The sequence below is a fragment of the Antechinus flavipes genome, chromosome 3 (genome assembly GCF_016432865.1).
Source record: "Antechinus flavipes isolate AdamAnt ecotype Samford, QLD, Australia chromosome 3, AdamAnt_v2, whole genome shotgun sequence".
Lineage (NCBI taxonomy): Eukaryota > Metazoa > Chordata > Mammalia > Dasyuromorphia > Dasyuridae > Antechinus > Antechinus flavipes.
In genome coordinates, this window is record NC_067400.1 from 251,182,418 (window position 1) to 251,199,216 (window position 16,799).

General features: G+C 36.6%; 1 protein-coding gene across 11 annotated transcripts in view; it reads left to right on the forward strand.

Annotated features, from left to right (window-relative positions):
• Positions 1 to 16,799, forward strand: part of SETD4 (SET domain containing 4) — a 41,284-nt gene that overhangs the window by 13,870 nt on the left and 10,615 nt on the right. For all 11 annotated transcript variants that reach the window (XR_007951831.1, XM_051984893.1, XM_051984891.1 and 8 more), the window contains exons 4-6: positions 517 to 554; positions 5,782 to 5,870; positions 9,766 to 10,195. Coding sequence is in view for 10 of the 11 variants with exons in the window: in XM_051984893.1 (XP_051840853.1) it covers positions 517 to 554; positions 5,782 to 5,870; positions 9,766 to 10,195 (557 nt within the window). In the remaining variant the exon portion in view is untranslated. The remainder of the gene's footprint in view (positions 1 to 516; positions 555 to 5,781; positions 5,871 to 9,765; positions 10,196 to 16,799) is intronic.

Sequence of the window (16,799 nt, forward strand, 5' to 3'; positions counted from 1 at the left end):
GTTTCTTCGTCATTAATTGACTGATGCAAAGGAATTGACTTTCTGGTCATCTCTTCCTTTTCAAGAGAAGCTATTACCTTACTTCTTTCTTTGTCCGTTCTCCGTGACCGTTTGCCTCTGTCATACCTCTATTTCCTGAAAGTTCCAGCCATGCTTAACTTTGCTTTCTGCTCTCCCTGGTTCTCTTCCTATTTGTCTGGTTACTCCTTTTCTGTCTCGTTGCTTGACAAAAATGAGGATAAAGCAGAGGAGTCAGAAGGAGTAGTTAGGTTAGAGGAGATCTAGGAAAGAGCAGTGTCACAAGCTGAGGAGAAGTGTTTCAAGAAGATCTTAGTGCCGAGACCTGTCCCTGTCTTCAATGAACATTAAATAATATCATAAACTTGTGGGAAAGAGTTTTATGCATTACTTTAAAGATTTCTTTTTTAGCTTTTAGAAGGGAATACTGTACCTTGAGGCAATAAAATAATCTAATGTAACTTTTTTTTTTCTTAAATAATATCCTTTTTGTTTTAGGTACAGGAAGAGGTTTGATGGCTGTGAAATCCTTGCAGGTTAGTACTGACTTTCTCTACCCTTCCAATTCTTAGGGAAAAAAACTCAACTAGTTATAGTTATATTTACTTTTTTTGGTAGTTTAAATCAAATTATTTCAACATATTTCTGTTATTTCTTTGCAGTTATGCTTAATATTTGTTTTTTGAAAAAAAAAAGATCAGTAGGAATCATAGGCAAGGGGAACAGATTTGAAAATAACATGTTGAATTTACTTTAACAACTATAATACAGATTTGCAGCTTTTTATATAATTTTCTTTTTCTGTTCTGATTTATATATGGACAGACATTTTAGTTGGTGTTAAAATTTAGAATTAAGATAATTAAAGAAAAGAAGAAAGAAGTCATGAGAGATAATTATAATTGGTGTTTAAATTTAAAATAATAAAGAAAAGTTATGAGAGAGAGGTGTAATTTTATTATTTATTCTATTTTTATTTATATTATTTATAATTTTGCTGTAAGGAACTTCAATGATGAGATTAGAAAAGCATGAAAAGACATAATTGAACTAATACAAACTATAGTAATTATATGACATCATAAGTGTTAATGAAAAACAAAAACAAAATAATTGAAACAATGCTGTAAAGTTATAAGGATTACGAATGATTATAGGAAAGAAATATGAGATGTCTCAGTACCTTTTTTGGCTGATATGGGGACCTGTGGGTTTGGAACATTGCATTTAATTGGTCAGACTTTTTTGATGTGTTGATTGGTTTTGCTGTAATATTTTTGTTCTTTGAAAAATTATTTATTAAAGGGATAGCTCTGAGTGGGGGATATAGTATGAAAATAGGAATTATAAAAATAAAGTGTATCAATAATTTTTTAAAATGTGTGTCTTAGTACTAGTATATAGTTTTATTTCTTCAGAAAGGCATATTTAACTTCATCTTATGATGAAATAAATACATCTAATTCTTTGCAGCTTGGGGAGAAAGCAGATTGTTTAGGATAGAAATTGTTTGATCTAAAATATGAGGAAGGATATGATTGAAAACACTTTCTTATGTGTTCATGCACAAGTGTGAGTGCTATTGTGTGATTTTGTGTTTTAGAGATTTTATAATAAATATGTTAAATTTTATGTGTATAGAAACAGATTGAAGAGACTCAATTGTTAACTTCTCTTACTGCCATTTTGACACTTTTTAGTTCCAAAGTCACTAATCTTAATTTTTTTTCATATTTATATTTGTGAAAAACTGAAAACAGGGCTTAAATTTGGGGAACTTCCAACTACCATGGTAGCTGTCAGTTTTTCTGCATAGCCCAATTCATTAGTTGCATTATTGATAATTTAAATTCTAGTCCCTGCAATAATTCACTGTCTATTGGACACTTGAGTAACATTAGACAATAGAGTACCATTCTGGTAAAGTGAAATGAGTGTTTAAAAATTAGTTTCTGCCACCAGCATTTTGTAAGACCTTGAACAAAAAACCCAACTTCTCTACATATCTAATTTCCTTGTGTGTTCAATGAAGAAGCTGATTTATTATTTTTTTCAAAGAGAAGAATGATTTATTTTATTGATTTCTAAGAACCCCCCTTGTATATTTACTCTGAGGGGCTCACTGGCACTTGTGACTTCCTAGGTTAGTTCTATTTCCTACCTAATTTTGCTTGCCATATTCAGAACAAGCAATAGTCTTCTCTTTGTGTTTACTTGGTGGTGGGCTGCTGTCATAAGATTTTGAAAAACCCTGTCTGTTATCCATCTTCATCTGATGATATAATATGGCATAAACTTCCTGCTCCAGTGCATTGGCATTTCGGGTCCAAAATGGGCCTCTCCCTGCAATAGGCATAGTAGAAATTTAGAGAGCATTCTGTTATTCCCTTTGAAGAGGCAGGAAGTTATCCTTGGAGGTAGGATGAGGGTGAGTGGATAGAGAGGACTCTGTCCTTGTAATTGTTTATTGATTGATGTCCTGAAGAATACAGACCATAGACTACTGTTCTGAGCCTGACTATTGTTACCAGCTAGTGTCCCCAGGCTGAAGTTTGCGGGGAGAGTGTGGAGAGAAGGTGAGAGATGAACAGGTGTTCTGTCACTTGCTGATTGGAGGAGACAGGTATGACTGAGCTCTGTCCTCCTCATCTTCATCTCAGAAACCTGTTCATGAAACAGTAAAAGGGAAGGGAACAAGGAAGGGAAAGGAATGGTACAAGTAATCCTTGACATCACAGAGATTCTCTCACAGTGGGCAGCAGCCACATAAACAGACTCTTGTGTCTTCTAATGATCTTGGAAAAATCCATTCACTCAGATGGAATTGTCTCCAGGTGGTGGGGATGCGTTGTCCTGGCCTCCATGTCCATTCTTCTCCTGGAGTCCTATGGGCTTTGCTAAGTCCAAACCTGCTGAGAAAGAAAATTGGCCTCCAGAGAGCAAGAGGCTGGAGCCCTCCTGCAATCCCTGTCACTGGCCACATCTGATTATAGAAATTAGACTGACAGTTAGTCTGCAGAGGTTCCACCCTTTAATGTGAGAATAAGATTGGAGGAACTGAGACTGTACTCAGACCTTCACTTCCTACTGGGATGTGTGGGTCAAAATCTGTTCTGTATTGAATGTGGGGAGAGATCCGGAATAACAGGTTCCCTCTACCCATACCTGAGAGAGAGGGGATTATGCAAATAGTCATACTCTTTAACTTCTTTCAAACAGAACTCAGGGAGACTGCAGGGATCTGGGAGGACTTATCTAGGAAGGCGTTAGTCACAGTCTTTGTTCAGGGTTTAGAGGAGGTGAAAGTCAAGGAAATATTCTGCTCCCTGTACTCATATTCTGCCTTTTTTTTTTTTTTAAGCTTTTTCATAGGCATGGGTAATTTTCAACATTTATTCTTGTAAAACCTTGTATTCCAAATTTTTTCCTCCCTTTCCCCGACTGCTTCCCTTAGATGACAAGTAATGCAATATATGTTAAACTTGTACAGTTCTTCTATACTTATTTCCACAATTATTGAGCTGCACAAGAAAAATCAGATCAAAAGGAAAAAAATGAGAAAAAAAAACACAATGCAAGCAAACAACAACATAAAGAGTGAAAATGCTGTGTTGTGAACCACACTCGGTTCCCATAGTCCTCTCTCTGAGGGTAGACAAGATCATTGGAACTGGCCTGAATCATCTCATTGTTGGAAAGAGCCATGTCCATCAGAACTAATCATCATATAATCTTCTTGTTGTGTACAATGATCTCTTGGTTCTGCTCATTTCACTCAGCATCAGTTCATGTAAGTCTCTCAGGCCTCTCTGAAATCATCCTACTGATCATTTCTTACAGAACAACAATATTCCATAACATTCATATAATTTATTATTATTCAGCCATTCTCCAACTGATGGGCATTCACTCAGTTTCCAGGTTCTTGCCACCACAAAGAGGGCTGCCACAAACATTTTTGCACATGTGGGTCCCTTTTATTCCTTTATGATCTCTTTAGCATACAAACGCAGTAGAAACCATTTTTCAAAAGGTATGCATGATTTTATAGCCCTTTGGGCATAGTTCCAAATTGCTCTCCAAATGGCTGGATCCATTCACAGTTCCACCAACAATGTATCAATGTCTCAGTTTCCCACATCCCCTCCAACATTTGTCATTATCTTTTCCTGTCATTTTAGCCAATCTGAAAAGTGTGTAGTGGTATCTCAGAGGTGTCTTAATTTGCATTTCTCTGATCATTTGGTGATTTGGAGCACTTTTTCATATGACTAGAAATGATTTCAATTTCTTCATATAAAAATTGTTCACATCCTTTGATCATTTATAAATTGGAGAATGGCTTGAATTCTTATAAATCTGAATCAGTTCTCTATATATTTTAGAAATGAGGCCTTTATCAGAACTCTTGAATGTAAACTTTTTTTCCCCCAGTTTATTGTTTCAGTCATTTCAGTTTCTTGGTGTCAAGGGGAATAAGCAACAATCCAGGCCTTAGCCATTTTGAAGCTAAAATCATAGGGACATTGATGGAGATCTCACTATCTAGCTGGGCAGCAGCCAGTTATCTCTTATGGGCATGTACCAGAGTCAGGAATTCTGAGCTTCTAGTTGAAAAGGTAACTAACCTATGGTTCAGGGGTTATGGCTTTCTCTACTGGCCTGTCTCTTGCCTAAGACAGGACTTTTCCATAGATGATACATTCCAGGTTGGCACCTGCTGCCTGGACCTCCATGTCCATTTAGGATTGGACTAAAATAAGCCATGATAGCTCAGGAGCCCAGGATCTGGCAGCGTACCATCCTGCTTGTGGGATTACAGACCTGTGAATGGAAGTTGAATTAAATAGCCTCTAAAGTCCCTTTTTTGACAATTCCAATATACGAGCTGGAAAATGCCATCCACATTCAAAGAGCTATGAAGACTGAAAGTGGGTTTTAATTAGTATTTTTTTTTTTTGTTTCTTTGGTTTTTTTCTAATGGTTTTCCCCCCTTTTGGTCTGATTTTTCTTGCACAGATGATGAATATGAAAATATGCTTAAAAGGATTGTTCATATTTAACCTATATCAGATTGCTGTCTTGGTGGAGAAGGGAGGTAAAGGAGGAAGGTAGAAAAATTTGGAACACAAAATCTTACAAAAATCAGTGTTGGAAGCTATCTTTACAGATATTTGGAAAAATAAAATACTATTGAGAGAAAAAGAATTTTTAAAAAGTCGCTTCTCTCTGGGCTTATAAACATCAAAAATAAAATTTTATTTTTAAAATTAATTTAGGCCTCTACTATCATAATTGTTCTTTTAATAATTTGTATACTTTCCATGTCTCCCCTAAGTAATCTATTAGCTCTCTGAGGGTAGACATGATTTCTTAATTATCTTAATTAATGGTCTTTATATCCGTATAAGATTTAATAGTCTATCTTGGCACATGTTTGTAGAATTGCATTCTCCCTGGAAGAATTACTAATGTATTTCATGCAAAGAGCCTCATATGTGCCAGATTCTGTACTTCTGGAAAGAAAGCCTGACAGTAGGAGTTGGTTACTTAGCCTGTAAAATCAGGGTGAGGAAAAAGAACTTGATATCTCATAAAGTCATAGATGGGCTTTTTGAGACTAGGCTTCTAACCCAATGGTGTTGGTTCTGTAATGTTTCCTAAGTAATAGGCTTGTGCATTTGAATAACTTTTACAGGTAGATTTTTCTTGAAAGAGAGATTTTAAAATTTGGTTTTTTCTTTTTTCTTTTTTTTTGGCAAGCCAGGAGAGCTGATTATTTCATTGCCTGAGGAATGCTTACTCACTACAGACACTGTAATTAAAAGCTATTTGGGAGATTATATTACTAAGTAAGTAATAATACATATATTCCCTTAATGGAAGTTTTGTTTTTTTAATAGTACTTAATAGCTGGTATATCTGTCAGGTTAGAAAATTTGACCAATTGGACAGCTCTTTTTTTTTTTTTTTTTTTCCCCTGAGGCAATTGGGATTAAGTGACATCTGCCCAGAGTCACACAGCTAGGCAATGTTAAGTGTCTGAGGTCAAATTTGAACTCAGGTCCAACTGACTTCAGGTGCTCTATCCACTGCGCCACCTAGCTGCCCCAAGTTGGACAGCTCTTGAACCTTAAATTATGATTATAAAAAGCTAGTGTTTCCTGTCAGTTTGCTGTAAGGATCCTGGATTTAGAGATAAAAGGATATATAGATTCCCATCTATTCCATTTTACAGCTGAAGAACTGAGGTACATGGAGTGACTTTGTTGTTGTTCAGTTGCTTCTAACTCTCCCTGACCCCAATCCAAGATGCTTGTTTGGGAGAAAGATACTTGTCATTTGCTTCTCCAGTTCATTTTATAGATGAGGAAACTGAGGCAAAAAGTGACTTGCACAGGGTCACACAGCTAGTAAGTGTCTGAGGCCAGATTTGAACTTGGGAAGATGAATTTTGGTGACTATAGGCCCAGAACTCTATTCACTTTGCCACTTAGCAGTATATACTGATTGAAAATTAGTCAATAGGTGTGTGATAAGGGCCACTGCCTCCTCACCTTGCCCTTCAATTAATCAGAGACTTGTCTTAGGAGAGGCAAAAAGGAATTTATTGCTTTCTCATGAGAAGGGACCTATATTCTCCACCAAAATTGTCAGCAACAGAGTGCAAGGGGGAGCAGTTCTCAGCAAGTTTATGTAGACCCTAAAGCAGAGTCCTCACTCATCCCCTGGCTCTTCCTCACATTGGCTGAATTTCAGAGTTTACTTTCCCCAGCAAAAAAAGAGAGGAAACACAACAAAAGAGAGGAAACAAAGGGATTTGCTCAGCACCAGAAAGGGGAAGAAAGGGGTCTGGAGAGGGAGCTAGATTCAGTCTTACCAGGATCTTGTGGAGAGGGAGTGAGGTCTAGTCTAACAGGATCTTGTGGCGCCTCACCCTCCTCATAAATATTCAAATTAAGGTCATTGAGAGATAATTATAAACATTTGAATTTAGAGAACCCCAAAACACCTTTGTGGCTGCAAAGGGATGTCGGACCCACTAACTGGGCTGAGAGGTCTGGAAACCACTACTGCTGCCACTGTTTCCATAATCCCCAAGGCCTACTGCTGGTTTGCTTGAGCACAGCCTGTACTAAATTGTGCTCCATTCCCACCCAAGTGCTACTTACCTTTTTGGCATGAGATTTAATATATTTGAAAAAGAGGGAGATTCTCTTAATACAGTGACAAGTCTCATTAAATATTTATTGACTTTTTAAAGTAATAATAATTCTCCTCATCACATGGTTAAATAAGTGGTTTTTGACTCTTACATATTAAGTGTATTGAAATATACTTAAATTCTCAACAAAAGGTTTACCTACAACTTTTAGGCTTGTCATATTCAGATATAATCCATTCCTATCCCTTAAGTACAGAGTTGTGTTTACCTGAAGGATTTGATTTCAGATTTCACATTCAAGAAGGGCAAAGAAAAATGTATTTGATAATGGTAAAGAAGAAATTATCTTTATTTGACCCTATCCCTAACCCTTAACTCTAAACTGAGAATATGTTGCCTGAAGCCTTGAGAAGGGAGAGTGTATGTATGTGTTTTAAGGATGCACTGTTAAAAATTAGGTTATATTAGATTCCAATGTCACTCAACTGGTGTACTTGATGAATGTTACATACTCATGACTTTGATGTAATAAGTACTCTGTGTTCCCCTGATCTTTGTGGGGAGTGGGCCTGAGTTAGAAAACCCTGAATCTCCTACCAACCTCTTCCCATACCCTTTCCACCTGGCCTCTGGGAAACTCCTAAAATCATCTCCACCTTCAGTTCATTTGGAGATCTTGGCATAGGGAATAATCACCACCCATTTTTGACCTGGAAATTAGTCCCTCAATTCATCTGGAGATGGCTCCCTAGCTCCAGGCCATAGAAAACTAAATAAAATTGAAGTCTGTATCCCAAATCTTGGTTATCTTCCTAATCAGGATCCTAGCCCAAGGAGAAAGAGCCACTCAATGAAAACAAGCCCATTTTTGCCAAAACCTTACTTGGAGATTGGGACTGCGAATTCTTTCACAAAACCTGAGACACTGGCCTGGGGACCCCATCCCTGTTAGAGTATCTCTCACCCCTCAACAACCTCACACACTACTAATCATGGAGTTAGTACTATGGAGGCTTGCCCTTTGCATTGGGGGATGACATTTTAGATATCTATCAATATCTGCTTATGTCAGTTAGCAGGAACTTAATAAGTGCCTACTACTGTGCCAAGCAATGGGCTAAGGGCATAAATACAAGCTGAAAGGAAGCCTGCTTTCAAGGAGCTTACATTCTATTATAGAAGACAATATGTAAAAGTGATGGGGTTCTAGTGGCAATCAGAGCAGTTGTGGGAATCCCATTTTGGTCGGTGCAGGTCCTTTGTTGAAAGAATTCACAAACCTGAAGAGTTTTAGGTGGCAAAAATGGAAATTTATTATTGGATGAGAAGTCAGCTTTGCTAGGAGATTGACTTGTGAGCGGCAAAGTCCTATTAGGGAAATGGAAGCTGGCACTGAGAGGAGAATGTTTTCACAGCAGGCAAAGTCATGGCAACTATGCCAGAGAGGCAAAGCATGCTACATTGGACATTCTGCAAAGAAGTGAGTTTAAAATTGCCTTTTAATATGGAATCTTGAGGATCAGGTTTCAGGTTGAAAAGAAAGCCAAAATTCCCAGGCCTAGATCTTTGATTGAATGGAAATCACTTTGAATTTGGAATTTCCTGAAAAGGGTCTGCATTCCCAAAAGATCAATGGCGTGATTTGCCTTAGAAAAGCCTAGCCAGGAGATTAGGCTCTCTCTCATAGACTCTCTGGAGTCTGGGAGACCCCAATCTCTCTTCTTTTGCAGATCAAAAGGGGACACAATTTCAGAGTGATTAATTTTACAGATTAAAGGGAACACAGTTTCACACCCCTGTCAAAAAGAGACATGAAAATGGGTGGGGAAAGTCTGGAAAATAAGGAATGACTAATTTGGTCCTTTTCCTAAAATGAAGGTTTCGGGAACAATTTACCAATGGAAGAAGAGGCCCACAGGGGTGGGGAAGGAGATAGCCGAGTTATGGTAGTAAAATCTGGAGAATGAGGGCTGTCTGGAAAGACTCAGCACAAGTATATATGACTTTTACTTGAGGTTGTTGCTGCTGTTTGTAGTCTCCCCTCCCCCCCACCTCTATTACATTTGGTTCTGCTAAAACTGTGAAGGAATCAGGTGCACATATAAATTACTTAATCCTTTTCTGGGCAACTAGGTGGTTCAATAGATAGGGGGCCTAATCTGGAGTCAGGAAGGCCTGAATTTAAATTCAGTCTCAGATGGTGACTGTGTGATCCTTGGTTTCCTCATTTGTAAAATGGCTGGAGAAGGAAATGGGAAACCATTCCATCGTCTTTGATAAGAAAACCCCAAATGGGGTCATGAAGAATTGGACATGGCAGAAATGACTGAACGACAAGAAATCCTGTTCTGAAAAGAGAGCCTTGTAAAATGAACCAAACCCTGATATATGTCTTCATGAACCTTGACTAATGCCATAGTACTGAATATGTATTACCATGATGGCCCACTTCAAGTGAAGCAAAATAATTTCTAAGAGGGAGCAGATTCTGTTAAGTGAATGAACATATTAAAATCAGAGAATTAGCCTATTTCATAATTTATACAAAAAGTTGATTTTTCAAAATCTTTACTTTTAAATAGGTGGACTCCTCCTATATCTCCCTTGCTGGCCCTGTGTACTTTTTTAATTTCAGAAAATAATGCAGGAAATAAGTCTCCCTGGAAGCCATACCTGGACATTTTACCAAAAGACTATACTTGTCTTGTTTGTTTGGAACCTCGAGTGGTGAGACTTCTACCTAAACCTTTAAAAATAAAAGCCCAAGAGCAGAAGGCACAAGTTCAGGAATTGTTTGTTTCTTCAAGAGGATTCTTTTCTTCTCTCCAATCTTTATATACTGAGAATGTGGAACACATTTTTCACTATCATGCATTTCTTTGGGCTTGGTGTACCATTAACACCAGAACAGTGTACATGAAACATGCACAGAAGAAATGTCTTTCAGCAGAGCCAGATGTGTATGCCTTAGCTCCGTATTTAGATCTGTTGAATCACAGCCCAGGAGTTCAGGTAAGAAATGTAGTTTGCTTTTTATGAGGAAGACCACCATGCACGTGGAATTTGACTTTGTATATTAGGTGGAATAAAAAAAAAATCAACACAAATTTAATAAGTACTTTTATGTGCCAGGCTTGGTGCTGAGCATTGGGAATATAAAGAATGAGATAGTTCCTGCTTACAGTGAACTTAGGTTCAAATAAAGGAGACATCAAATGCATTTAAAATATAGGTATAATTATAGATATTTATATATGTATGTATATCCACATATTAATTATATGTGCTTTTTATCTCCATATGTATATTTATACATGGTATAAATATAAAATAAATACAAATATATTCAAAATAGTTAACTACAAGGTAGTTTGGGAGAAGGGGTGTTTAACCTAGTTGGGACTTTTGAAGAAAAGGCTTCTTTCAGAAGATAATGCTTAATCTGTGTTTTGAAGAAAGGAAGGATGTCTTGAGGGGCAAAAATAAAGATGAAAATTTATTTCAGGCATGTAGGATAGTATGAGGGACAGCCTGGTTTGTAGAGTATGAGACAGGGAATAATGTCTAATGAGACTGAAAAGATAGGGTGTGCTAAGATTGTATAGGGCTTTACAAACTAAACAGAAGTGTTTATTATTTTTTCTAGAGACAACCAGAGGTCTCTAGAAGTAATTGAGTAGGGGAGAAATGTCAAACTTACTTCTAAGGAGAATTAATTACTTTGGCAGTGGTTTCTAGGATGGATTTGGAGACTGGAGAAGACTTGTGGCAGGGAAACCAATTTGGAAATTGTTGTTAATAGGCAAGATGATAATTGATGAGGTTGGAACTAGAATGATAGCTGGAGAGAAAGGGGCAGAGGCAAGAGATATTGTAGAGATAGGGACTGCAGGATTTGGCAGCTGCTTGTGTATGTGGGATGAGGTAGAACGAAGTGTCCTGGATGATGCCAAGAACTGTGTGTATCTAAAAGCGTGCTGTTTTCTCTCTAAAAAGCTCTTTTTCTTCCACATGACTCTCTCTTTGTTTTCCAAAAGCCTCATGCTGCTCAGAACCCCCACTTGAAATAATTTAGTGTTGCTCAGCGGTATTCCATGTTCCAAAATAATTCTTTTCTTTTCCCTGGATTCCGCTATTGAAACTCTGGTTCTTTATATACGCTGCCTATTACAGCAACTCTTTAGGAGGAAAGAAATTTCATTATACCAGTGACCACTTAGGTATAAATAACTAGTTTGTAGTTTGATATGTGGACATAATTGATGGGGTCAGGTTACCTATAGTCAGGATAAGGAGTGAACAGACCTGATTGTGCTGAACAGAGCTGCTTTATGATACTATTAAGATGTTTAATATAACTACAGAGTGCTTTGTGATTTGTAAAGTATTTTCCTTATAGTCTTTTGAGGTTGGTACTTGTAGATCAGATTCTAAAGTACCAGTATTAAGATGGAGAGTGGGTGGAAAGAGAATGACTTGTATAATTATATTGACTTGTATAATTTCTTCAGTGTGATAGTCTGGGATAAATACTGGATTCAAAGTCAGAAGACTTGGATTTAAATAGACACTTTGCTCATCTATAAATGGGGGTAAATTATACTTGCGTTATCACTCTCACAGGGTTTTTGCCAGGAGAGGGTTTTGTAAACTTTGAAGTCTTATATAAATATATTATTCCATCCCTTGATTATTTTACTCCCAAGGTAGTAGAATTAGGATAGGTATTATGAGTATGTGGGTCCTTGCCAGTCCTCAGCTTTCATGAATCTTTGAGATTTTCTCTTTATTTATTTCTCCTAGCTAGCTAGCATTTAATAGTACTTTAAAATTTGCAAAATGCTTTACAAATATTGTGAATATTATATCATCTGATCTTACAACAGCCTTGGGAAAGTATACCGGTCCTATTATTTATTTCCATTTTACAGCTGAGGAAATTGTGGCAGACAAGTGACTTGCTAAGGGTCATGTAACTAGTAAGTATCTGAGATCAGATATAATATCAAGTCTTCCTGACTCCTGATTCCTGAGCTCTATCCTAACTCCTTCTGTTCTGAACAGCACCCACAGTTTGGTGATAATCAAGTATCTTAAAATCATCTTAGAGTAAAAATATTTTAAAGAAGACATTTTGTTATTGTGGAAAACATTCATGGATGATAATCTCATCTCTTGTATTTGGTAGCTCACCAGCATGTAGCTGATGAGGATGCTTCTTTATACATACTCTTATAACTTTGCATGTTTTTTCTTATACATGATCTCTTTGTAACTAACAATGAGGTAGGTAGAAAAATTTCATTCTCAGTGAGCATAGCATTTAATCACACTTGTCTTTTCCACCTCAACTACTTTGCCTTGTTAACTTCAGTATTCACATTGATGCTCTTTCATCATTCTTATTTCCCAGTTCATCAATGTCTCTTCCACTTTTCTTTTTCCACACTACTCCTACCACTACTGTTATTACTACTGCTGCTGCTACTATTACTATTAGTACTACTACTGATAATTATATCTTTAACCTCACCATCACCCTGCATGATCTAGAACTTTCAAATTCCTGTCTTTGCACTTTCCTTGTCTGAATATTAGTTTCTATCTGAAGACTTTGATCTATCACATATAGTCCAGCCTTTATTTCCTTCACAGGACCTTTTTGTCAACCAGTTTAACAAGGCATTGGCCCCTTTGAATTCCTTACCTCCCTCCTCTTCTGCTGTCTATGCCCTTCTCTATGGATCGTAGCCACTCATCCGTCTTCCCCTTGTCTTCTGCTTCTCTGCTTAGTCTGCTGCACAGGGCTAGAGGAAATCATGGGATTGCATGGCCAGTCAGTTGGGATTCTATGACGTATTGCTGCCATCTTTTTTATTCATCTGATATCATAGATATTCAAGAGCTTTTCTTTTCCTCACTCTTCTAATGCTATGCCATTTTTCTTTCTCTTAGCAGACAACTTTGCCTCTTACCTCTCTGAGAAAATCAAGGCTGTCACTTGGATGATTCCTTTCTTTTTTAGCTTTTTATTTTCAAAAAATAAGCATAGTTTTCAACATTCTCTTTTGCAAAACCTTGTGTTCCTTTTTCTCCCTTTCTTCTCCTCACCTCCTCCCCTAGACAGCAAGTAATTCAATATATGTTAAATATGTATTATTTTTCCATAAATATTTCCACTGGATGATTCCTTTAATCCTTTCTTCCATAAATCAAAATCTTTTCCCACGTCTTCATTTATGATTCTCTTTTACAAGATGCACTTCATTCTACCACCTTCTGTCTCCTTTGGGAGCTTGCTTCATTGACATTTTTTTTTCATCTTTAATTTCTTCCCATCTTAATTCCTTGATGTCTACAGACATCCTCATTTTCACCACTTAGTTCAAATGAGTTAATATTTGTAAAGTGCTTCGGCATAGTAGGTGCTATATTGATTTTAGTTATTTAGTATTATTGGATTTATCAATATGTACTGACAGTGTGCCAGTATGTACCAGCTATGTTCATGCATTGTACCAAGCATAAGGGGATACAGAGGCAGAAGGGAAACTTTTCCTGCCCTCAATGAAATTATATTTTAGTGCATCATATATTTAGTACACAAACAAGGAAGTATAAAGTCATTTGAGAAGAGAAGATCACTAATAATAAACCCAGGACCTTCCCTTGATCGTTCTCTTTTCTTGGGTTATTATCCCATATATCTCCTTATTTTTGCCATTACATTCTTTAGGAAGAATACTCTGTATTTGATGATACCATATCTTTATAACCTCAAGCTCTTCCTTTTGATCCCTATTCTGTAACTTTGATTGTATTCTGAATATTTTCACTTTGTCATTTTACATTTCTATCTTTAGTACTAGTATTAGTATGAGTAAATACTAGTACTCATAGTAAATATTTGGCAAATGTTTATTGAATTTAATTGCCTAAATTCATTGAACTTGTTAATTGTATAGCAGAATTATAATACATCAATTCTTTTTTTTCCTTGTTCTATTCCCTTTATAGTGGTGAGTGATCAAGGTTAGGAGTTAGACTTCAGGGTTAGCAAATGTGTATGTTAATGTTTCCAACTGAGGAACTGATGATCTGTGACAAAGGTATGCGGTGAAATGATTTTTAGTGGTACAATAGCTAGATTGTGGAAAAAGGGAGACCACATTGTGAAAGGCATCTTGGTAATCAGAAAACTCCTGTTTGGGAGAGGAAGCAGTAAATTTTATATCTTCACAGATTTGTGAGTAAATTTATATTACTTGGTGAATAAATGAATATAATGTTTTTATAGCTATATATACACTTATATGTATATGTGAACTTAGTTTTCTCATTAGAATGAGGGCTTAGACTAAATGAATTCTTAGATGCCTCCAAGCTTTGAAATCCTTCAATTACAAATAGAATAACTCATGAGTGGATCTTCTCAATACAATTTTGGAAGAACTTAATCTTGAATAGAGGAAAGGTAAGATTGTCAGTATAACTGCTGAAGATGTCAAATGTCTGTTAAAGAATATTAGTGCAGAAATATTCTGTGAACGTAATAGAGGCTAAGTAAAGTATTTTGTGACTTTGCAGTTATTGAAGTAGATTTTATTTTTATTTAAGTTGATGGTACTTTTAAGTTCCATCCCTGGGATGCACCAAACCAAGAGTGCCCTTCAATTTTTTTTTGTTAAGAGCTCAACTAGGGTCCAGATTTCTTGTCCTTGTTTTAAGCCTGAGGTGTTCTTAAGGAAACAAAACAAAATAACAACAACAACAACTCTTAGACATAGTCTTCAGTTTCCTCTCTGGTCTGGGAATCTCTTGCTTTTAACTTATACTCACTCCTTAGTTTGTAGAATATATATTTTTTAATTCTAAGTATATTTATTCATATTTGCTGTCTATAAGCTATAAACAGGTTGTAGTTTTTTAAACCTAATCACGTAACTTACATCTTGAAGCAAGAAACAAAACTTTTCCTTCGTTTTTTCTGTGCTTGAGAAATGGCATCTACGTGTTATTATAATTGCATTCAGTTAAAAAACAAAGTCAAATCTATGAGTCTGATTCTTTTGTTAAAAAAAAAAGCAAAATAATTTTTATATTTACATCAGAATCATTTAGATTTCTTTAGACCTTCAAATTAAGCTTTCCTTTTTGACAAAAAAAAAAATAATAACAAAGCAAAGCTATACAGTGCTATGAAATTATTAAATAATATATACAGTACCCAATCCCAAAAATGTCCTGTCTTTTTAAAATAAAAGTAGAGAAATATATTTCATTATCTGCTCTCAGAGACCACTGGTTTTTCAGTTATTTAGTGTTTGACTTCCTTTTAGTGATCTCTCATATATAGTGTTATAGTTATTAGTATTGTTTAATTATGTTTAGCCTTGCTTCAGTGCATATAAGTTTTTCTGCGTTAATTTGGTTTGTTCATATTTGTCAAATGAACATAGTAGTATTCTATTGCATTCATATATCATAATTTCTTCAGATATTCTTCAGTTGTTGAGGACCTATTTATTTTTTAGTTCTAGGAATTCTGTGGTAAAATTTGGGTATAAATTAGGCCCTTATTTCTATCTTTTGACTTCTTTGAAGTTGTGTGACCAGTAATGGAACCATTGGTTCAAAGGGTCTATATGAGCAGGTTAGTCCCTTTTCTTGCATTATTCCACATGATATATAGAATGTTGGGGCTATTTCATAGTTCTGCCAACAGTATGTATAATTCCAGTCTTTTCCTATCCTTATCAGTGTTGACTATTTTTCTTTTGTCTTTACCAGTCTGGATGATAAATTGATTTGTGATGAATCTGTGCTCTTATGGGGATATTTATAGTTTGTAATTTAAACTGTTCATATTTGAGTTATTCAGATTTTATGGATTTCATAATACTGCTTTCTCTTGGTTCTTTCGCCATCTATTTGATCTTTTTTCAACTGTCTTTGTTCAATTATCAGTAAGTATTCTGCCCCTAACTCTGTGCACGCACACACACAGAGCCTCTGTCTTTTCTTCTGCCTCTTTCCCTCTGTTTTTTTCCTCCTGATTTCACATGAGTTAAATTATTTCTGATTTTACTTTTAAATCTATGTACTTATCCGACCACTTTGCCTTTGTTGAATCATTATATTATATTCTTCTTCACCTCTTCCCTCTCTCTCTTCCTCTCTTCTGCCTTTCTCTCTCCTTGTGTCTGTGTCTCTGTCTCTCTCTTTCTCTTCTGTCTCTGTCTTTCTTTCTCCCTGTCTTTGTCTCTGTCTCCCTCTGTCTGTCTGTCTCTCTTTGTCTCCCTTTCTCTCTCTCTCTCTCTCTCTCTTTCTCCCTCCCTCCCTCCCTCCCTATGTCTGTCTATCTCTCTCTGTCTCTCCCTGTCTCTCTCCCCTCCCTCCTTCCCTTCCCCCACTCTGTCTTTGTCTCCCTTTCTGTCTTTCTCTCCTTCTTTTTCTCGTTCTCTCTGTCCCTTTGTCTCTCTCTCTCCCTCTGACTCTCTCTGTGTCTCTGTCTCTCCCCCTCTCTGTCTCTGTCTCTTTCTCTCTCCTTTCTTCCCTCTGTCTCTGTCTCCCTCTCCCTTTGCCTCCCCCGGACCCCCCCCCCCCCCCCCATTGA